This window comes from Lolium rigidum, chromosome 4, assembly GCF_022539505.1.
Source record: "Lolium rigidum isolate FL_2022 chromosome 4, APGP_CSIRO_Lrig_0.1, whole genome shotgun sequence".
Taxonomy (NCBI): Eukaryota; Viridiplantae; Streptophyta; class Magnoliopsida; order Poales; family Poaceae; genus Lolium; species Lolium rigidum.
Genome location: NC_061511.1, coordinates 65,726,366 through 65,750,481, shown reverse-complemented (window position 1 = coordinate 65,750,481; position 24,116 = coordinate 65,726,366). Strand labels below are relative to the sequence as shown.

The 24,116-nt window shown below is 45.2% G+C and overlaps 2 protein-coding genes and 1 long non-coding RNA gene across 3 annotated transcripts; 1 reads left to right on the top strand and 2 right to left on the bottom strand.

The window, feature by feature from the left end:
• Nucleotides 1–3,558: 3,558 nt before the first annotated feature.
• Nucleotides 3,559–6,976, bottom strand: LOC124708799. The gene is made up of 3 exons (XR_007005328.1): nucleotides 5,699–6,976; nucleotides 4,873–4,938; nucleotides 3,559–3,920 (listed from the first exon to the last, which is right to left on the bottom strand). It is a non-coding gene; the product is annotated as an uncharacterized LOC124708799 (long non-coding RNA).
• A 2,253-nt stretch (nucleotides 6,977–9,229) lies between these two features.
• Nucleotides 9,230–12,229, bottom strand: LOC124647187. Its single transcript, XM_047187160.1, has 6 exons — nucleotides 12,226–12,229; nucleotides 12,001–12,053; nucleotides 10,495–10,611; nucleotides 10,104–10,162; nucleotides 9,422–9,528; nucleotides 9,230–9,325 (listed from the first exon to the last, which is right to left on the bottom strand). Exons 1-6 carry the CDS (start codon nucleotides 12,227–12,229, stop codon nucleotides 9,270–9,272), a joined length of 396 nt encoding a protein of 131 aa, XP_047043116.1. The 3' UTR covers nucleotides 9,230–9,269.
• Nucleotides 12,230–22,226: 9,997 nt separating this feature from the next.
• On the top strand, nucleotides 22,227–23,853 carry LOC124647186 (BTB/POZ and MATH domain-containing protein 1-like). Its single transcript, XM_047187158.1, has 2 exons — nucleotides 22,227–22,241; nucleotides 22,758–23,853. The coding sequence occupies exons 1-2, from the start codon at nucleotides 22,227–22,229 to the stop codon at nucleotides 23,643–23,645; spliced, it is 903 nt and encodes a 300-aa protein (XP_047043114.1). The 3' UTR covers nucleotides 23,646–23,853.
• Nucleotides 23,854–24,116: the final 263 nt, after the last annotated feature.

The following is a 24,116-nucleotide window of genomic DNA, read 5'->3' as shown; positions in this document are numbered from 1 at the left end:
CATGTTTGAGCCTCGTATGACGAAGTTGAGTCTTCAGTTCTTAGTTGGTGTTATGCTTCAGTTCACTTCAAGTTTGGGAGCTCTGTAGCAAGTGAGGTGCTGAGTAGTAACTATCTAAACTACCAGAAGCTAAAGCTGAACAAATACTATAATACACAAACACTAGTTCATCAAGGGATTAGTTTTCTTGATTATTTAATAGATGCTCTGATTTGGTGTTTGTAATCCATTTCCTTCAATCGCACACAACCAAAAGGCCTGGCGGGTTCCTAGTACTACTACCATGCCATGATCGATCAAACCATCTCAAGAAGAAAAAGGCATCTTCATCGATCCTAGTTTACAAGGATTGATCCAGCTGAGAAAATAAATCCGTCCATGGAGAAACATGCACAAAAAAAAATCTCTGGATTGAAGAACTAACCTGTTGATATCAATCCAACTGACGATGGACTTGCCGGATTGCTGCAGTCGATCGACAGAAAGACGAAAACAAGAGAGCGCAGGGCACTCATCCAGCCTGATCCAAAACAACAGAAAAGACGAATTAGATCCAACCAACAAGACAGGCCACAAGTCATGTTGAACTGGAGGAACATCTTTACTGACCAGACTCGCGCCGCTTGCCGGATTACAGCAGTTGATCGATAGAAAGACGAAAACAAGAGAGCGTGGAGCACTCATCCAGCCTGATCCACTACAATAGAAAAAACGAATCGGATCCAACATACCACAAATCACGTTGAACCGGAGGAACACCTTTCCTGGCCAGAGTCGCGCAGCTTGCCGGAGCGCCTCTCCGAGCAAGAGTCTAAGTCTAAGTCATAGTCACACGCGTAATCCGCACGCGGTATCTGAAGATGTACTTCTACTTATAAGAGATAGACTTGTGGGAAGAGAGAGGGAGCGGGCTGTGAATATTGAGGGAAGCGCATGGATTGCTGGCGTGGACCGTCAACCAAAACAACTCCACCCGTACTGAATGGTGATTGTTGCTTACTGGAACCCGATGGGTCATCCTCATCCTAATAATTCCACTCATTTCGGATTGTCCTTCCTCATAATAACTACTCCTGACTGCATGCGTGTGTTTTGCCATCCCCCGGGTTGCCCTTCCTCATAATAACTACTCCTGACTGCATGCGTGTGTTTTGCCATCCCTCCTAATAACTACTCCTGACTGCATGTGTGTTTTTCGGGTTACCCTTCCTGTTAATAACTATTCCTGATTTTCTGGGATACAAGTCTAGCTTTTATCTACTGATGGTGCGGCCAGATTTGTTTCCTAATGTGTTTTTGATTCGTTTTCTTCAGCGATGAGACGAGTTTTCTTACAAGGAAAATTAATTTGCCATCGGCTTAACACAACAGATAGTCAGTCTGGAGTATTTTTATTTTCATAAGGTAGAGAGAGAATGGTTTGCTTGTTAACGGTTATCGAACGTGTGTTCATGTACAGAGTTAGTGCTCCTAGTGGTACAGTTAACGTTAGCTAGGACCTAGACTTCAGGCTATTTTTGTGTGAGTTAGTTCAGCTGTTGTACTCTGTATATAAGTATACTGCTCGATGAATGAATACAGTCAGTGTTGCACATCTCCTTTCATTCGTACTCGCTCAGGCTCTGACATTAACCAGCATGAGACATACTTTTCATCGGATCGAATTTATACTCGATAGCTATCAACAAAAAATACAAATCGAGTTTACACACCGCTGTAGGCAGCACAGTCGTCTCCTACCTATAAACCTGGGATGCTCGTAGGGCCTTTATCAATAAATTTAGCTGCACACGAGCCAAGCAGTGCATCAGAAAACCTACACATCTGGATCTATATTGAGTCTCAAAATTCAGGGCAAAACGTAGTAGCCATATATATATATGCTTCTTGATACACAGGAAATAGCAACAACATAATAATTCATAATTCAGATCACTTTCCAATCTAGTAGGGGCCAAGCGCACCAACTTAACCTGGACAAAGTTTCAGTCTAGCCAAAACTAAACCATGCATATACTACTTGTTACTACAGAGTTGGACCATCTGATCAGGAACACAACACAGTATTTCATCGACAAGCCAGCGCAAACTCCACCCACGACAGCTATAAGCTCATGTACAGTACAGCCGCACATAACACTCAGGATGTAGATGGACACGGATTTCCGCGGACTCTCCTCGTCCGTGTCCGTCAAAATTGCTAAACGTCGTCGCGGACGAGCCGTGTTTTTCAGACGGACTCACGGAAAACTTCCACGGAGCCTGCCAGGCCCGTACCTCCTGCAAGAAAAAAAAAGATCGAAAGGAAACAACACCAGTCCTTCTTCTCCGTCTCCCTCGATAGGGCATGCCGGCACGCCGCCACAGCTGAGCCGGCGCCCCGCTCCTCGCCGCCAGCCTGCGCCCGGCTCCTCGCCGCTCTCCACCCCCTCGTCCCACTTCCTCCCCGTCCTCCACCCCTCGTCCCACGTCCCGCCGGCCGGTTCCCCGCTTGTCGCCGCCATGCCCCTTTAACCTGTGCGACCATGGCGGAGCTAAAGCGGTGTCGGAGAGCCGCGACCTGACCCGCATCGAGCGCATCGGCGGGCACTCCCACATCCGGGGGCTGGGGCTGGACGCCTTCCTGCAGGCCCGTGACGCCTCGGAGGGGATGGTCGGGCAGCTGCCGGCGCGCCGCGCCGCCGGGCTCATCCTCCAGCTCATCCGCCAGGGGAAGATCGCCGGCCGCGCCGCGCTCCTCCCCGGTCAGCCCGGTACCGGCAAGACCGTCCTGGCCATGGGCATCGCCAAGTCGCTCGACGCCGAGACGCCCTTCGCGTCCCTCGCCGCCTCCGAGCTCTTCTCGCTCGACCTCTCCAAGACCGAGGTGCTCACGCAGGCCTTCCGCCGCGCCATCGGCGTCCGCATCAAGGAGGAGGTGGAGATCATCGAGGGCGAGGTCGTCGAGATCTCCATCGACGCCCGTCGCCGCCGGCGGCTCGGGCGCGCCTTTGGGGGCTGCTCCGGCCGGGAAGACTGGAAGGCTCGCCCTCAAGACCGTGAGGCCTAGCTGTCCGTGTTTGACCGGCGGCCGTCCGCGGAAAGCAGGAGTGTTTATACGGACACACGCGAAAGCTAAATTTGTTTATGCGGCTGATGAAAAACATGTGACGGACATCACGGACTTGTCCGTCTACATCCTGACATAACACTTAAAAATAAAACTCGCTAATACACCAGCACTGGTTTCTTACCATTGAAAACAAGCCTCGCTTGAAAACAAGAGAAAACTGTATATATGCAAGTGCAAACAAGCATCTTCTGCACCGACCAGACGTGAAGTCCTTCCTTCGAGGTTAGCAGGTTTCCATAAGCGCCATCTGGTACCACCAGCCTTGCTATTTGTTTTATGCCCTCCTGTGTGTGCACACCATGTTAGCAGTTTAGCTACACCATTTGCGACTTGCGAGTGCTCAGAAGCCAAGACAGGTATCTAGAGGTTGTTCATTACCTCCTTGATGATGGGGTTGATCTAGCGGACCCCCAAGACACCTCCTTGCTCGCGTCTCAGGGTCCCGTACCACCACACAGGGTATTGTGCTGCGGGTTGGTGATCTTCACTAGCCTCAATGCCCTCACTGTCCACTGCCTTCTTCCATCAGTCTGGCAGCTCCTTCCAGAAACAGAGACAAGGGGGGCCAAGGGGTACTTAGCCACCCCCATTATTGGGATTTAGTGAACAAAATTAGTGGCTAGAGCTCTAGTTTCTTTCTAATTAGTCAAATCTGCCACCACTAAGGTGAGAAGCTGCCTCTGACCGTGGATCCTTCAAGAATTCCTTGAGGTCCTTGATGGAACATCTCATTGGATATACTTCAGCTAAACATCAAATGCCAGAATCATCGCTCATAACCTTCAGCTCCTAAAGAATCACATGACACCTGAAAACATCACAGGGCATATCATTATTCAAAGCAAGAAATAGATTCAAAATTATGTACCAAATATAGATGCATCCCACTCATAATCACGCAGAAATGCAGAAATATATGCCATGCCCATTAAATAAGATAGCATTCAGTGCATGGATGACAATAACAAAAGCAAAAGGTGAAACTGCCACCCTTGTCAAACAGCTTGGCCAAAGTTCACTGACACGTGTAGCTGAAGTAAAATGAAGGAAATCAACATATAATTCTAGATCTAGGATCCCAATTTATATCTAGATCATGCCACTCAGAACATGGAACCAAATCTGGAGTTGGTCACAAGGAAACAAACATCACACAGGAAGATGGAAAACCAGTGTCGGTGCATGGTCTAGCTGTGTAGATCGCACATGCCACAGCAACCCATGACTCCAATTCGTACTATAAAGGTACTGAGAACCTAAATTTGGCAAATGACAACATAAAGTTTATCACCATTACATGGTAGCGTATCCTATGCATCTGAGTGAGTTGTGTAACCGTGTTGTGTGGTCGCCGCTGGTGCCTGCCATTCTGCGTTGTCTCACCGAAACCTGATCTGATCTGTTCCATGACTTCTATCTATCAAGTGAGAATAATTGTAAGGGGGTTTATTACTTAAAAGTTACATGGACTTAGGTGTCCAGGCGGGCATGTACACACAAATAATAATGGTTAGCATGCTGCCATGCGATTTGGATCAGATGGTCAAGAACAGGTGGAAACAGAGTTACACAACTCCATTGGATGCATAGGATATGTTTCCCCATTACATGTATAATCTATAAAAAATAAAATCCGTCCAACTCTCCAGTAAGCTTCTGCTGTAGAAGATAACACTCACCTAGTCCTAGTCGACATGTCAAATGCACAGATTTTAAGCACATCCACAATCATATAACTTGTCATGACAGATCAACCTCACCTCCTCAATATCCTTCACATTGAATCCTGGCAGCAACATCTGATGCATAACACAATCACACACACCCTACAAACAAAGTCAAATCAGCACACAACAAGAGCATGAAGCCTAGTTTTTATTTTCGGAATGCAATGAACCCAAGTTCCCAACATGAACACGACATCAATATGTAACAGATGATTTGGGTGATACATAAATGGCATTGACTAACCAGAATTAGAGTACAACTTAATGCCTCCACGGGGAAAAGATCCTAAGGCTTGCCAAGTTCTATTGTTCTTTACCATAGTAGAAACTTTGCATCTCATTGCAGAAAGTCTTTGGAACTAATAGTGCCAAATTCGATATGGCTTGTTTACCCCAGAAAATCAAACTACCTGAGTACTACCTTATCAAAATTATGCATGTAACTCTCAAACATATGGATGTATCTGCTAAAATAAACTGAATAGAACATAAAACATAAGTAGAGAGTAAAACCGACAAGGTAATTCCTTGCTCAATTCTCATGCATAACCTACCAAAACTTAGTGCAAATATATGCATGACCAAGATACCATGTTACCAATCTCAAATATGTGGGTGATATGCAACGCAAGTGATGGGGCAGAGCAAGGAGTGGATAGACTACAACATCACGAGACTAGCATTATTAATTCCAGCAAGTTAGGTATGCATTGTTAGAGACAATCCAGTTCCACCACCCAACAAAACACACAGAAAACATGCATATTTGATTAACACTCAACACCGATAAATACCAGGAGACCAAATGAGCATAACTACGACCAAAATAGCACAAGTCTTGCGGGAACAGACCCGGTACCTTGGCAAGTGTTCTCATAAACTCATTGTAGCACTTGAGCGCCCATAACGCCTGACTCACACTGCTTCTCAAGGTTGCTGTCAACAACCTCCAGCCTCGAACCAGCGGTGCTGCTCCTTTCGCCTAGCTCCAGCAAGTGCATGGCCTCAACGAGGCACAAGGGGCTGCAGCCAGCAAAACACATGCGCCGCCGGAGCCGAAACAACCAGGTCATGCCGAATCCGGCAGCCATGGTTCCCTCATGGCCACCTCCACTTCTCCCATGCTACCCGGAAAAGGATGGATGAAGGAACTAAACAACCAAACCTGGAATCTATAAACGTGCATCATAGTAACAGTAACACAAGTAACCAGTTTCCAAAATACAAAGCCAATTAGCAATGATTGGCTATCTAAATCTGGCAGAATCATGTAGAGAAAAACTTATTCAACCAATTTATCTTGCTTAGAATTTAGAATAACCAAGCTGCTAACTAGCAGCATTAGCAACAGTAGGATGATCTGGACAATATATGCAAATACATCGCAGCAGTAACCCAAAAGGAGAATATATATGTTCTAGAGTTGATGCACAAACAACTCAATAGTATTAGTTTTCTTTCGGAAATGAACCAAAGAGGTCACTACTTCTGAATGCTTCATTTGAAATATTCAAACATGCTCTGATCTTTCAGCATATAATGTTATAAGTATTATTAAGAATTCAAACAGAAAGTAACCACTTGCCATGAACAAACTAAGAATAAACATAAGCGACAAACCTGGTTATTATCAATCGTATTTAACTAAAATTGAATACTAATGAATTTAAGCATCAGATTGCCAGAATATAGACACATGTCTGTAGAGTGAAATAAGAAGCATTTCTCATATAAAGAATATGTACTCTGCGTGAGCTCTCGCACAGTGAATTGAGTTATGTGCATACTAGTGATGCTTTGATAACAAGCACGTGTTGTCTGGGTTGGCATAGTCCAAACAAGACCAGTTGGACTGAGCTTTCTACCTAAGATCCTCGACACTCTAGCTGGTAGGCCCAATCAGCTTGCTGAAAAAATATAGTAATACATGCAGCTGATATCTCCTCCACATGGTTTACTTTCCCTAAGCATCAGCGAAAGCACAAATGCAATGGTTGCTTCCTTCCTTCGATATGAGAGGCTAACCCCCAATGCACACCACAATACCAATGCAGCTAAAGCATAACAGAGCATAACACATGCTATACAAATCAAAACAACGGGCAGTTGATGACACGGAACAGAACAAAGCATCACTCCACGCATAATCTGAACTTACCCTCAGTTGCGACGATCGAGCAGCTGCTCCAATCAACAAAGCAACCAGGCGGAAGCGGCAACCTGGTTCATTCCGGCCCTTTCACTGACCTAGCCATAGCAGTCAGACCAATGTCATGAGAACCGGACAAACAACAGCCGCCTTCCATGGCCACCACACTGTGTCGTGTTGGAGCCAAGCGACGCTCAAAGATAACATCACATGCCTTTTTCCACCAGACTGTCAGCTTCTTGAGGACCTTCAGAGAACATCTCTTTGAAGACACTCCAGTTGGACATGAAAATGCCAGGATCATGACTCAACCTTCAGCAGGAACGAGATTCACATGGCACCTGAAAACAACATATGCCATCATCCATTTATTCCAAGCAAGAAATACATTGAAATTTCTATACCAGATTTCACATTGTTTGTCTAGAAAGACTACTGACAAATGAAATATGTTTAGAACAAACAATCAAGACAGTGACAAATAACTCAACATAAGGTTGCATGCATGCATGCATATAAAATCTATTTAGACTGCAACATTTCCCTTGAAAAAATTATGAAGGTCTGAAGCTAAATTACTGTGTTTATTCCTAGCTAAAATTAAAGCAGCATATGCATTTTCCTAATTAAAAATCTGCAGACTAACAACACTAATCATAATTCTGTAACACAATATCATCAGAGCTCATAGGTATTGTCAACTCTGCTAAAACATGACCCATTGACTTGATCTCATACAAACATAGGCGGATAAGATAATGTCGTCAACTTACAAAACCAATGATTCATATACATTAACACATGCATACCTGAGAAAAATATACTCCCTTCGATCCATAATAAGCGTCGTGGTTTTAGTTAAAATTAAACAAAAAATGAACTAAAACCACCACACTTATTTGGACCACAGGGAGTAATAAAAGCCACTATGTATGAGAAAAAAATATAGATGTCAAATTGCATTGCTACATAATTGAGATGGTAGATATAGAGTAATTTGAAACTAGAGCAAAGTAGTAAGCAAATGATTAGATCAAATTGCATTTGTACACGTCCCTTGTGATGTTGTTGGTGAGAACTCCAAGCACTTTGGTGAACTTAAACCATGAAGAACTTAAATGCAAGTTTATTATTCGATCTAAATATCAAGTGTCAATCGATGTATGTTGGCTAGATAATTTTCTAAGCAATGATACAAATGAAGTAGATGTTATCGATCCCTTAATTTGCCTAGCAATCTGCAACCAAAAAAGAGAACTGCAAGGAAAGCGCGTAATCTCTAATTTATTAGGAAAAGGATAATAAAGACAAGGAGATAAACTGGAACGCAGAAATGGGGATCCACCAAACCTAGAGAAAATCACAAAAGCGAAAAACCCCGAAGAACACAACATAGCTTACAAAATATAAGACTAGTATTATTTTCATGAGCAGAAATGAAGCATTGCCACGAAACATGTCAAGGAATGCCAGAATATGGACACAGTTTTACACTTGACTGTAGAGTGAAACAAGAAGCATTTCTCAAATAAAAAAATGAGTACCCTGTGTGAGCTCTCAGGCTACAAATTGACTTGTGTGCTTACGGCTGATGCTTTGATAACGAACATGTTTTGTCTGGGCTGGCACAGTACAAACAGGGCAAAACACTCTAGAATGCTGAAAAATATAGTAATACAGGAAGCTCACATCACCTCCACATGGTTTACTTTCCCTAAGCATCAGCAAAAGCAACCAGCTAACGGTTGTTTCCTTTCTTTGATAAGAGGGCCTAACCCACATGCACACAGAACTAGTGCAGCCGAAAGAGAACATAGCACAATATGTGCTATACAAATCAAAGTGACAGGAAGTAGGTGATACAGAAAAGCAAAACATTAATCCTTGTGTAATCTGAACATACCCTCGGCTGCGAAGATCGAGCAGCTGCTCCAATCAATTAAGCGAACAGCCAAGCCGGTGACCTGATTCGTCCCGTCCGTTCTCCTGACTTGACCTTGGTGGTCGGACCCGTGGCATGAGCACCAGACTAACAGCGGTTGGCATAGATGTCCACCGCATTGTGTCATGTTGGAGCCAAGCGGCGTTCAAGATAGCATTTTTCTACAAATAGGCAGAAAGATTTGTTGCTATTATCAACCACACGAGCTACAAATCTGAAGCCAAATTGGCATGTGCACTGTTATGAAAGAAAAATAGACAACTCATGCATATAGATTAGAAGTGGCAAAGTCCTCTTACTCTAAATTCCTCCCGCAGCTGCAATGGGCTGCTACTCCAATCAAATCCCTACTGGGCGGAGCAGTAGTAGACTCAATGTTGCACCATTTTGAACGCCTGAAGCAGCAGCATCACTCCGATGTCAAAAGTCTCGATCCAAAACAATGGAGCAAACATTGTAAAGTACCAGGCTGTTGGTGGGGTGATGTTTACCTGGGTTTTGACGCCGAAGAGTAGGACGGTGGCACCCTAAATCTCCCTCTCCCCACAGGCGAACTAGCTCGTGCACTACAAAAATTGGCATGAAATATTTTGATTTTCTGGACAATTCGACAGAGATTTTGTCACAACAGATATAATTGATAATACAATTTCATAAAGCACAGCACCCTTGACATATAAATATAAAACCCATCTTCCCAAAACTCATATGCAGGTTCAACCAAATACGAATGCAAGCCAAGAATGCTAGTTACAAAACCTGGGGTAAAGGAGATAAGTCCTGATTCTGGATTCTACAACAATCAGGTTACTGAATATTACAAGAATTTATTCAGCCAGTCAAATAGGCCGCGTCTAGCAGCAGAGCGGCCGGACAGCCACTGTACTGTAACAAACAAAAAGGGGGACTCTACTGGATCTAATGGTATATAGCTTAATATACACACACACAAAAATTAATACAAGGGGCAGTTGTGCATGCACCGCTGATGGGGTTGACTTGGACAGTCTCAAAGGAATGGGTGAGGCTTTTAGACCTTGCGAATTAACAAGTGCACAAGTAGCTACTGCTTAGGTAAATGCAACAGCTGCCAGAGAGTATGCCTAGGTTGATAGCTTAGCTACCAGCCCCAGAACCTCAATTTATACAAGTTTTGCTCATGCGATTAAGTACCTGCAAAAACAGTGCTTCCTTGCCGCAACTTCCTTCGGTCCACATACATGCTCCAGGCCCTGTAGCAATTTCCAAGTCAGCCAACAATTTGGGAACAGAAATTCATCTTTTCGATATGCATCAACACAGACATCAATTCAGCAGCAAAAGAGTTCATCTTAGGCAAAACATCATCAAAATATGATCCACTCGAAAATTGTTTGACAACAATACATGTAGATAACACCATACACATACACAGTAATGAAAAGCTTTTGCAATTACAAACATGATGGGATTACAAATTGAGTATATAATCACACAAATAATCAAGGGAAATGAAGACCACCAAGAATACAATCATGGCTTCATACATACTAATCATGGTCATTTGTACAGGAAGATTGATTACCAGGATGACGACATATAGGGTTACATTGATGTGCTTGTTGCAGTACTCGATGAACGGGGATGGGATCTTAAAGTTGGTCCTACCACTACAACCACTCAATGCCCCGGACAACAACCTCTAACAAAATCAGAATCAAAATTAAGAAGGTAGCAAACATAGAACATAAAAGGCATAAATATGATATACACACAGAAGAGAGATGAACATGCACATTTTAAGTAGGAAGATGCATATAAGCTAGATGGCCACAGAATCAGAATGTCAAAAACAAGACTTGTGCAGCCTATATGCATGCACATTAGGCAGTAGAGTCATATTTAAAAAAAAAAGCAACGAAATGGTGAAAACAACACCCACACCATGCCAAGAGCTACGAATAAAACCAAACTAGCGATTTCAATATCTGGTTATACTTCAATGATTTACAAGGTGAAACTAAATCACTTGAACATACACTACTTAGTAGTTGCATCACAACATCCAGTCTAAATAAACAACCAAGTAACTCAATTAATCACAAGTTAATCAATATAAACTACTCTTCATCCGAGGAAATGAAGGCAAGAACAAAGCGTACCTGATATTGACCAAAATTAAATCAAAAAGTGTTCTAGTACTAGAAAGAGCAAACAAAGCAGAAATGGTTTATCATATTTGAAACCCATCTATTGTTTCACAGTTGATGGAAAAAATCAAGATTATATCATAATTTGCCTTGTTATTCTAATTTCATAAGCCATCTAGGAAAAATATTTTGATAATCTCAAGTTTCCTTGGTTAAGAATTTCAGCAAGTTGCAAAACAGAACTCCACTTTGATATCTCCAAAGGGAAATGAAGAAATAGACTATCATGTGTTCCACAAGTCAGCATACAAAGTAAAAGCTGTGTAGAAGATGACAAAGACCATGAACGGCCACCAGAACATGGACATTACCTCAGAAAAAAATGAAATGACAGCAAGAATTCAACATTTGGTTTCAAAAACCAATCGAAGGAACTTGTTAAACATAACAGTGCACATTTAAAAACATAGTCATATCGATGCTCCTACTACGGAAATTGCAGAGTCAAGTTTTTTAACATGACAGCTACTAGGCAAAAAAAAAAAAGCACAAGTTAAAAATACATTGCTGCCTACATATTAACACATCAATCAGACACTCAGTTTGAACAAATATTGATGCAAAATATATGTTTCTCTGATGATGAAATGGATTCTCTGGGTATCAAAATATATGTTCCTCTGATGATAAAATCTGCAACTTCAAGCTATATTGCAAGATGTATGCATCAACAGCTACAAGGATTATATTGCAGCATAACTATTTATCAGAAGCTATAAACCACATAAATCATTAACTCCCCTAATCCATGTAGCAATGACATAACCAAGAATCATCAACGTAATCCACTTAATCAAAGACATGAATTGAGCATCACCAGAGTACTCTCCTAATCTGCTCGAGCACAAGTAGGAGCATAAGCAAGCTGAGCTCAGCGCTACAGTTTCAGCTGCTGCCTTGCCGTACACATCCCCAGGGTGCTGGTTCTTTGTACCTGACGAAAAGAGCAATCAAGCACACCTAAAAACACTGTAGAGAATAGCACGTCTCTGAACAAAAAAAAAGACTAAATGCCTAACTGCATTGAGATAACCTAGCAGTATTTTCGTGCAACAGGCAACAATAATACGCAATTCATTGATAATATTCATTGGGAGCCTTTCTACCCATTTCTGTAACACAAATCTATAACATAAGAAATTGTATATTTTTATGGATCTAGGAATTGATAAACAAAATAAGCGCGTAACATCCAAAGTTGTAACAGCATAGTGGAAAGAGGTACTGCTTCAACACAATATGTACTATGGTTCTTTTAGATTTGTTTGCCCTTCAAATAATTTTGATTCCCAGAATATTCTGAAGGGATATACGGAAGATAGTCAATTTAAATAAATCTCACAGGAAAATAAATAATTGGAGAGGGAAAAGAAAATGAAAATAGAAGGAATAGATTGCATGCTGGGGAAAAGGAGAGAAGAAAGCACATGACCCTGGAAATCATCTTCATTGCATCATCTTTCTGGGTATAGTTTCTCTTGCTACAAAAAGGCCATACCAATATAAAAAAAAGAAACATTTTTTTAACACTCATTAGCTCGAGACGAGTCATGAATCGTGACAAAATCTACATGTAACAATCCCCCAAATTGTTTTCCAAAAGCTGGAACCAACAGTTGAAGAATAATACAAAGAGAAATACAGGACCTTGTTACTGTGTTGAGTGTTGATCAATGAAATGTGCAATTGAATCACAGCGGCTGCTACCCAATTCCTATGAAACATATTTATCCGTCATGAATCATTATTACAGCACGTATGAGTGCTGTAGAACAACAACTGAAATTCGTTTCGTTGTTTTTCTGGTGATCCTTTTAGTCATCATGTATGGGTCGATTGTATCATGGCCTATCCGGTCAATATAAACTAGTGTAAAATTTTCGCCACCATTCCGAGCAACGTCTTGAGCATTTCAAAGATGGGAGTCGCATAGGAGAAGGAGGGACCTACCTAAGTCGTGGATATACAGCGAGCAGCCTTGCGGAGCTCGTCGTCGTGTGCCTGGCGGCTCCCCTTCCGCAACTTGGCGCCGACGAGGTAGATGCTGACCCAGGGGAAGCGCGAGGGCCGCAGAACCGCCGCCGCCCTCGCCTTCGTCCCCAGCTCGGACTCGCGGGAGAAGTCTGCTGACGGAGGACACGCTCGCCGTATCCAGGGGCCCTTCCTCCGTTGGGAGAAGATCCACGGTCGCCGAGGAAGAGGGGGCGCGCGGCCTCGCCGGCCCACCTTGGAGTCGCGAGGGCCGCGGAGAAAGCTGCGCGCTTGGACGCATTAGTACTTTGGCGTCCGGCTCCGGACCTCGGCGGCGGTGAGGCGAAGCTCTGCGGGCAGGGGAGAGAGGTCGACGGCGACCGGCGGCGGGGAGAGGAACTCTTGGGGTTGGGTGAGGCGTAGGGATAGGGAGTGAAGTGGGGGCGTCGTCTCGGGGTTGAGTACTTAATAAATTGAGTCATTGCCCGCGACGGTTCCGATTGTATTTCTATTCATTCAATTCTCGTGCCATTTATGATACTAATGCCCATCTCATGAAATTTCGTTTACGCGGATCAACAAAGATTTCCCTGCTTTTTTAGAGGAATTTCCCCTGCTTTAGTCTGCACAAAATCTTGGCTTGCAAATGTTGGTAGTCACCGTTATAGGCCAAAATAAAACTAGCGTCAAGATCATGTAGGCACTGCCAAGAAGAGACGTCCCACAACATCGTCAAAGTTGGTGTTTGGTGTACCCGCTCTTTTCCTCGTATACTTTGCTCATGAAATCGCCGCAGGACCTAAGACCGATGATGACAACTATCAACCTAGTATGTACCGCGGTATGATAGAAGGAGGCGGAATGGTCGGGCACCCATATGTATGGACTACTCGGCAATAATCAAACTACGGTTCATGCCCGGTCTAGTAGAGGAAAGCATCTTTGTTTTACAGTCATCACTTACATGGACTGCATCCTCCAACTCATGCCCAACATCGAAACCATACAACATACCGACTTTGATCTTTATTTGTATTAATATAGGTCAAAGGAACATGATCAAATAAAAAAGGAAAAAGCTGGCAATCCTCCGGAGGATCTCACGCACCGCATCCTCCGCCTCCAACGAACGCCACGCGTCCCGATGGGCCCACGAACCACCGACGCTGCGACGCCTTCTTCACCACTCGTTTATCTTTTCCGTCCGGTACATCTAGTCTCCTCCATTTTCCCCAAATTCACCCGCACCCATCCATGGAGATTGGAGAGGACGAAGTGAGATGGAGCTCGCCCAGCGCCACCGACGGTTCTCTATGCTGCAACGCCGCCGCCGTAGTTTCCCACACCACCGCACCACCCTCGCCCAAGACCTCCTTTCCCTGCCCCCTTTTTCTACCCAACGTCTCGCTGCTGCCGGTGTGACAGCGCCGCTACTAAGGCATGGCAGCAGTGACGTCAGGGGCACGGAAGCTATCAGTCGTCCGCCACCGCTCGCCATCGTCGACTGCTGCTCCAAGCCGTCCCTCCACCCTGCTGCCAACTCAGTTCACATCTGCTGCCATGGGCCGCCGGCGCTGCTACGAACGGCCGCCGCCGGGCTGCTGCAAGTCATCCACCACCGGCGCTGCTACATATGGCCACCGGCGCTGCTACAAACCGCCGTCAGCGCTGCTACATACGGGACGCCGGGCTGCTGCAAGCCAAACCAGCTGACGCTAGTACATACGGCCGCCGGCGGTGCTACAAACCGCCGTCGGCTCTGCTACATACGGGACGCCGGGCTGCTGCAAGCCATCCACCACCGGCGGTGCTACAGACTGTCGCCGGCGCTGCTACATACCTCCTCCGCCGCTGCTACACACGGCTGCCGGTCGTCGCGCAAGCCATGCACACCGTCGCTGCTACGAAAGGCCTCCGCCGCTGCTGATATGAACGGCCTTGGCTCTGCTACGAAGGCCACCGGTGATGCTACAATCTGTCGCCGGCGCCGCTGAACTTTCGGGAACCGCCGCCAGCGCTGCTTCAAGTCGCCGCCGTCGTCGCTACAGGTTGGTTGCGTGCTGCAGCAAGCATCGCCGCCATTGATGCAAGGGGACAAGTATTGCGAGCTTCGCCTCCCTCAGTGGAGGTCGCGGCTGACGGCGGAGCTCCGCCGGTCGCTGAGCTGGGTGGTTAATGTGCAGAGCCGTGTACTTATTTTCCCTTCTGAATTGCCCATGTGAAGCGAAGTTGAGGTTGGGGAGAGAGACGAGGTCGGGGAAAGAGCGCACAGAAATATCTGACGCTGACGGTTGTTAGTGAACTGTTGATGAGATCGCACGGCTATGGACCCGGGGGATCGGGGATTTGATCCCCCGGGGGACGCTCAGCGTGCCCCAATAAAAAAAGAGCCCTAGTTCCCCCGATAATTAGGTCGGTGGCCCCAATGTGCAAGTTTTGGTCTATAAGTCATGTTTGTGAAGTAAAAAAGCATTCAAACATGTGTATTACTCCACACTCTATAAGTGGCGAAGGGTTTTCGACCATTCCTCGCACAATTTCATGCAAAACCCTAAATCTTTGGACAATAAGTAAAGAACCTTCGTATAGGATTTTCCTTGTCTGTGAAAGTGCCATTCAAAAATGTGTATTGGCTTCTCCACTTTACACCACACTTTATACTATTATTATTTTAAACCCAATGCAAGTGTGAATGTTTTTGGAGCCTTCCTCGCGTAGTTTCATGCAAAACCCGAATTTGTGGGACCGATGTCGTGTACCTCATAGCGGTCATTCGAACGAGGTTACCCCATGAAATTTAATCTTTTTTTTGTATTTGTATTACTATAAATCAAAGGAACATGCTCAGCCCAAAAAGATCCCAAGTTCTCCCAAGAGCTGGTTCGGTGGCCCCGATGTGTGAGTTTCGCACTATGAGTGCAAAACCTTACTCCGAGATAGTCCTATTTGTGAATAAAGTGCCATTTCACAAATGGGTATTGAGTTATGACTTTACACCACACTTTTAAAACAATATTGAAAAACCCATGCAAGTGGGAAACGGTTTCCGACCCTTCCTCGCACGGTTTCATGCATAATCGAAATATGTGGGCTCGATGTGCTTAGAAATCCCATGTGAGATTTTTTTTGTATTAATATATGTCATGGGAACATGGCCAACCAAGAAATATCCCAAATTCTCACAAAAGTTAGTGCCTCGACGGAATCCAACCTCACACCTAGGCTATTCATCTGGGATCCGATTGCCACTACTAGAAAAAGGCTTATAGACGCACTTGTTACCGCCGGCGGGAAGGATTTGTGGTCGCCAGGGGTAACTTATCGCCGGCGGGCTTGTTTCTGGTCGCCGGGGATAGGGGCCTTACCGCCGGCGAGTTGGTACTCAAAACGTCGGGGATAAGCGCCCGAATGAGCACCCGGATGAGCCTCCCTTTACAGCCGGCGGTTTGGGCCCGAAACCGCCGGGGGTAAGCTTACTATCGCCGGCGAATACAAATACGCTTCCAGTCTAATTCGCCAGGGGTATTTACCCCACACTCCACGTCTCCACCCCACGAGGCCTGGACCCAGCCACCTACTACAAGACAAGGCCCCAGCCACGCCCCTTCTTCCCCTTCCTCAGGATAGAACAGCGGAGAGAACCACGCCCCTCATCTCTTTCCCCCTCTCTCTCTGTGTGTCCTACCGACGGTGACCACCATCTGCCTGCAGGTCCCGTCGCCAGTCGCCCTCCCATGCTCCCCCTTTTCAAGGCGCCGCCTCGGTCCCTCCCTATAGCTCTTCCCCATCCTCCACGTTGTGGTCTTCCTCGCCGCGCCCCTCCGTCGACGGCACGCTGGAGCTGCTGCAGCCCCATCCGCCTCCTCTTCAGCGTCGGCAAGTGCACCATCAACTCCGCCCCCTACGGCCCGCTCTGGCGCGCGCTGTGCCGCAACATCGTGTTCGAGATCGTGTCCCCGCCGCGGGTCAAGGGCTTCTCATGGATCCAGGAGTGGGCCATGGGCGCGCACCTCCGCCGCCTCCGCGTCGAGCACGCCTCTACGGGCGCCATCCAAGTCATGGCCAACTGCCGCCTCACCATCCGCGCCAAGATCCCCGACGACCTCATCGTGGAGATCGAGGAGGTGCTCAAGGAGGGCGTTCGGACAGTGACGAGACACGATGGCTTTTTCTTTTTTCTTTTAGGGTGTTTGTGTAAAATTCCTGATCTGTGCCCTGCACGTGGTGGCCTGCCCTAGTCAGGGAGGACCAACATACCTTTTTTTTTGTTTTCTTGCGAGACATACCCCCGGCGGTTCTGTTAAAATGCCAGCGATAGGATGGCTTACCCCCGGCGGATTGGGAACGGCCGGCGGTATTATATTACCACCGGCATGGTAGTCGACGGTGTTTGCCAATCCGCCGGCGGTAGCAAATTCGGTGCGCCGACGGTAAGCCAATCTGTAGTAGTGGGCTCTCGTCACAGATTTCAGATATGCACCCACGATGGATCATAGCTCATGCCGCAATCGCTGCACCCCCATTTCATCAAACTAAGACCCCACAACTCTAACCGTCACACGAACATAACGGTCTCGACGCCGTGATCCCATTTAGGCAATCAAATAATTGATTCATTAACCACAACACCACTTATCTACATCTATCAAAGCTTGATTGGAAAATCATAGCTTAAGTATATCGTGCTCGGTAGGAAAAAGTATAATTGTCTAGATACATGTCTAGATCCGCAGTTCGGCCATTATCTATGTCAGCTAGACATAATGGCGCGGTCGATCATCTCGATCCCTTGCATATTTCGATGTATTATTTGGAGAATTATGACGAGGTCCCGGATGCGGGCATATATGGTAGACCCTACAAGGGAAAGAAAAGGAAAGGGTAATATTTGGCACTCCCTTTATCCACAAAAGGATGTCTCAACGTTATCAAAATATGCATGCATCTAGACATGTTTTAGTTTGTAGATATATGCAAATTTATACAAAGTTAAGGCACTCTTTTGTGAACAAAGGAAGTACATGACTTTGTTTTGCGGGACATATACTAGTCTACCTATATCCATAAAATCATGTCACTAGTTTATTTAAATTTAGATGTATTTAGTGTATAGATACATTCAAATTTTAAAAAATGTCCGATGTTATTTTATGAAGGGAGGGAGTACATGATTTTGCTTTTGCCGGATGATTATATTGAATGGGGAGACACGATATAGCTAAAGCAAATCAAACCAAGTGAAATCCAACTTATGTACATTTGCATGTGTTTTTTGGCGCTCGTTTTATTGAGAATCCAGTACATATAAATGGACATGCTTTTGTACCAAATTAACATATAAATCGAGTACGTGAACCAAAATTAATGCATGCAATCGATCCAGATTAATATTTCCCGCGCTGTATTTTGCCAAACGATTTTGGAATTTGGCCCAGCGGGACGAGACGAAACTTTGAGCCCAACAAAAACTTCACAAGTCTTTGGTTTTAATTTAGGCGAAATCTGAGACGAAATCCCACCTCCATATTTCCCCTTTCCGCCTCCGTTGCCGGCACCGCAGATCCCGCCCGACTCCGGCGAGTCTCTGCCCCGCCGACCACCGCCCCGGCATACGATCCTCCTACTCTCTCTACTCTACGGCATGGCTCCACCAAATCGGAGCCCCCGCCACAAACCCTAGCCCAGGTTCTCGGCTGTCAAGCTTCGATCTTGCCGTCCATGGCGGCGGCGCGAGACAGCGGGTGGTGGTGCCACGGCGCGGTGAATGGATTTACCACGCGGAGCAGATGCGGCCGGCTACCAAGCCTCGGCCCTCGCAGACGCCGGCGTCCTCGACCGTCGTCAAGCACCCCTGCAGCGGCCTAGCTGCAGGACCACCCAAGGTTGCTGCTTGTCTTCGTATTACTAGTTCATTCACTTGCATATCTAGCATATCTAGCATGCTTTTGCCAGCCACCAGAAAATTATACTGACATTTTTGTTGTATCTTTGCAGGTGCTGCATCAGCTCAGGAAGTGGACGAGATTATTGTTCTTTGCTTGGGGCAAAATTTTCATTTTTAGGTCTTATTCTGTTCAGAGCTCGTGTCAGTCTTTTTTTTGCATAGCACGGAAGGGGTTGAAGCTTTGGTTTGCACTGCATGGTGATGTACTAATGCAGTAATGCATGTCGTTTCATTCATCTATCTTGTAGAAATACTAGTACAACAGCTTGTTGGTGTACTACAATGAAGTACTCGTAGTATCCAAATCAGCAGTTTACATGTTTTTTTCTGAAAATCAATGCTTCTGAAAATTAATACTGAAGGGTGTCAACGTATATTCAGTCAAAGCAAGGAATCAGATCTGTGATCATTCTTTTAATACTGCCATCTGGTTTATAAAGGAGAGGGAGTCGCTATGGTATGTTAATGATGGAATATTTTGTGTTAGGCAATAGCTGCACCTAATTAGTTGTTAACTAAAATGAAGTGCTTCCTGGCCCGATTGCTTAGTCTATTATAGCTTAATAAAAATGAAATGTATTTTCCAGTCAGATTGATCATAGTATGCTGATGTTCAACAATACTCCAGATTACGCATATTTGACACTGCTTTTATATCTTGAATTTGGCATTGTGCCATTTTTGATTATCTCGGTGCTGTTGTGATTTATGTTGCTGCCGCTGTGCCTGATATTTTACCTACAGGGAGCATCAAGCTCAGGTTTCTAGTCCATGCTGCCGTCTGGACCAAGGAGAGGGCATCTTATGGAGCGTGGAACGGCTGGAGATGGGCTATAGTAGCAGCCCCGCTGGCCCAAGGCAGTGAAGGCGGTATTGTTTTGGTTTTTCCAAGCATGATTCTTGTTCTTCTTCTGATGTTTTATGTTTAGATACATGAATTATTTGGATGTTACTGTGTATCTTGGTTCCTGCTCCATTGTTATAGCATCTAGCATGAAATTGTGTATTTCCAAGATTTTTCGTTTATCCCACTTTCTAGTTAATGCTATAGTAATATAGCTGCTAATAATTTTGTTGGGAGCACCTAAGTGTAGCTTTTAAATCACCTGCGTCGAATGGTACTGTACTCTATTTTGTGGGTTGTGTTTAGTGGCTTTAAGAGAGTAATTAGATCTTATCCATACGGTTCTTTTGTCATGTGACTCCCAGTAGATGCACTTTTTTTTTACTTTTCAGCCACTTAGGCATACTGTTGTTTGTAATAAAAATGATATCAATCAGGTTTTGCATCTGAATTTGAACCAAACTTACCCCTCATGTTCTCATTGTATAGTACTTGGTTGCTGCATTTCATTACAAGTTATATGGCTGACCTGTAGTTGATTGTGAATTTGTCTTGCAGAAGACCTGAGGCTGTAGTTGAGAAGATAACCAAGCTAAAGTAGCAGATGATTAACTGCGCATCTACTTCTTTCCTGTATCTCAAGGTAATGACCAAATGCACTCGTCGTATGGTGAATAGCCGAGCTCTATAATATTTTGTCTTAGCGGAATTACTCCAGATTCTGTGCCTTGATTACATGCTAATCCGATTTGTATTGGTTGTTTGCGGGTGCTTGCAAAGCCATAGCTCGCTTGTTGCCTGGTATTTATGCAATGCAAATCAGTTAGAGCATGGATATCGTAGTTCTCTGCAGTCAATTTGGTTCTTGACTTTGCTTAGATAACATAGATTTGATCTGGCATTTTTTAGTTGATCTAACATGCAATCGGCACCAGTTAGGCTTATTAGGACAGCTTCTGGTTTTTTTTTGGCGCCAGATTTGTGATCGTTCTTTTAATACTGCCATCTGGTTTACATAAGGAGAGGAAGTTGCTATGGTATGTTATTGATGGAATAATTCGTGGGGAGGCAATAGCTGCACCTAATTAGTTGTTAACTAAAATGAAGTGTTTAGATTGATCCTGGCATGCTGATGTAAAACAGCACTCCAGATTACACATATTTTGCACTGCTTTTATATCTTGAATTCGGCATGGTGCCATTGGATTATTTTGTTGCTGTTGTGATTTATGTTGCTGCCGCTGAACCTGATATTTGACCTGCAGGGAGCATCAAGCTCGGGTTCCGAGTCCATGCTTGCCATCTGGACCAAAGAGAGGGCATCTTGCAGAGCGTGGAACGGCTGGAGATGGGCTATAGTAGCGTAGCCCCTCTGGTCTAAAAGGCAGGGAAGGTGGTCTTGTTTTGTTTTTTACATACATGGATAGTTTGGATGTAGCTGTGTACCTTGGTTCCTGCTCCATTCTTATAGCATCTAGTATGAAATCATGTATTTGCAGGAGCTTTGGTTTATCCCATTTTCTAGTTAATGCTAATTATGTTATTGGGAGCACCCATTTGTAGCTTTTTAAAGCGCCTGCGTTGAATGGTACTGTTGCTCTTTTGTAGGTTATGTTTAGTGGCTTTTAGAGAGTAATTGGATTTTATCCATACTGATCTTTTGCCATGTGACTCCCCGTAGATGCAAGTTTTTTAGTTTTCGGCCACTTCTTAGACATACTGTTGTTTTTTGCAATTAAAATGATATCAATCAGGCTGTGCGTCTAAATTTGAACCAAACTTACCCAGCTCATATTGTCATAGTATAGTACTTGGTTGCTGCATTTCATGACGAGTTATATGCCTGACCCGGAGTTGATTCTGAATTTGTCCTGCAGGAGAAGTGTGAGGCTGTAGTTTAGAAGAACACCAAGCTGATTTGTATGATTGTTTCTTGGAAAGTGGGAGGTGGTTAGTTTGGTCTCTAGAGCTGACCATCATGTTTTGTTTTCCTAGTCTGTATATATCAGGTCTAGAACTTGGCATGATCTTTTGTTCTTGTGCAAGGAGGTTCTTGTGCAAGGAGAAGAAATGAGGAGGACATCCAGGGTAGTAGGTGCAGCATACATATTTCTTGGCCATGGGGAAACAATTTATATGGAGCATCAGTTTATATTTTTCAAGCGTGTTACGAAACCGAGCGAGAAATCTGTATGTAAAAGCGTCCGAGCTTCAATTCGATTGCGGAGTGATCAACCGATTAGTATGAGTTTTGGATGCATGTTGATTTGTTTTGGGAGGCGAAGCACTTGAATTTGGGACCCATCTTGGAAAGTGATACTATTAGAGTCTTTTCGGGAAAATCATCCATGGGTGGAAACAGGGTACTAGTTAATAGTCTTTTCGGAGCGATCTGCGTTTGCGAGCGTCCCATCATTGCTGGATTTTGGGACGATTGGGTCGTCCCAAGAAAGCAAGTGCATGACGAATGAACGCTTCAACTTGATGATGCGAAATTAACATCAAATGTATGGTGATCACGCGATGAAGGGTTGGTCGCTTCGGTTCGTGAGCTCGCTCGCTTTGCTGGAATTCAAGTTGCGGCCTTTTAATTAATGTTGCCTCGTTCGCTTCGTGTGCAGGTTTACTTATTAATGGTGCACGCTCGCAAAGTCCTCTGGTGCGCTAATTTAAGTTGACTCGTTTTTTTTTTTCCTTCAAACAAACAAAACTTACTCCAGTCGCCTCGTTGCAGACTGGGATTTCCGCGACGCTCAAGACGTGACCCCTCACGAAGCTAATTTCGTGTTTCCTTCCGAGCTTTCCCCGCAGGCCCCGTACCTCGTCGCCCTCTACCCCTCCCCACCCAATTCGCCGCCGGCCCAACCTGATGGCTCGAGGTCACTTTTCCCCACCCAATTTCTCCGCGCGACGCCTCCGTCTCCCTCGACCTCCTCACCGCCCACGCCCAGGCCAGGGCCACCTTCCAGGTCAGGCTGCTCCACCAGGCCGGCAAGCTGCCGCCCTCCGTCGTGCTCGCCCGGTACAAGCCCCTGCTCTTCCGCTCCAACCCGCCCACATACATGAGCGAGGACTTCCTGCAGCCATTGCCCTACCTGCACGCTGACGACAGCCTCGTGGTCGAGTGCGACATCACTGTCATCAAAGAACCCGAGCTGGCCCTGATTCCCACCACCTTCGACATCAAAGTGCCTCCCTCCGACCTCTCACATAACCTCAGACAACTCCTGGACACCGGGGACGAATCCGACGTCGCCTTCGAGGTCCGAGGGGAGGTGTTCCCCGCGCACAAGCTCGTGCTCGCGATGCGGTCGCGGGTCTTCAAAGCCGACCTCTTCGGCCCGATGGGCGACAGGGCAAGGAAGACCATACCCATAGAGGATATGCAGCCCGCTGTCTTCGGCGCGCTGCTCCACTTCATCTACACGGATTCGCTTCCATCCATGGACCATCTCGTTGGAGATGATGCTGAGGAAATGGTGAAGCACCTGCTCGTGGATGCGGATAGGTACGCCATGGAAAGGATGAAGGTGCTGTGCGAGAGCATCCTTTGCAGGACTCTTAATGTTCGGAATGTCACCACTACTCTAGCTCTAGCCGACCAGCACCAGTGCTGCCGCCTCAAAGATGCTTGCCTTGACTTTATCGCTTCTCCGGACAGAACGGATGATGTGGTGGCAAGCGAAGGCTATGCTTGCCTCAAAAGATCTTGCCCTGCTGTCATAGCAGATATCTTCGAGAGGGCAACCAAGTCTCGCAAAATCTAGTATCTTCATCCTTGGTTATTAGCTGTATATAGATTATGAAAATTTGTTTTATCATTCAGCTAATTCTAGTGATCTTGTCATTTGAGAATCTCAGGCTCTTGCAAATGATGATCTCTCTATGTGATGATGATGCGGCATCTTAACTATGTCCTGTATCTAATGCCGCATCTGAATAAAATCTGGGCTAGCTTGCTACTATTCTCTAAAATGGTTTTTTTCTTCTGACTAAAAAGGTTGTTTACTGTTATAACTTTTCCATTTATGCGCTCTTTTAATTTCTCAAAGCAGACTAATTACCCAGTAATTCATTGGATACTGCTAGGTTGCTACGGTGGCTACTTTCAATATGAATAATCAAATATCAACATTATATCTGCAGTTTTTTTTTGGCGGGGAACATTTAGGTTTAATATGAAGCATTTAGGTTCACTTTGCAGTAAACCCTGAGCCTTTTTTTGAACCAACTGTGCA

Excerpts from the sequence above, each read along its gene's own strand:
- LOC124647187 (XM_047187160.1), bottom strand. Across the intron at positions 10,612-12,000 it reads GCAAGGCAGCAGCTGAAACT|AGGTTGTTGTCCGGGGCATT; the intron begins GTAGCGCTGAGC and ends TGATTTTGTTAG. Across the intron at positions 9,326-9,421 it reads TCTTCGGCGTCAAAACCCAG|GCGTTCAAAATGGTGCAACA; the intron begins GTAAACATCACC and ends CTGCTGCTTCAG.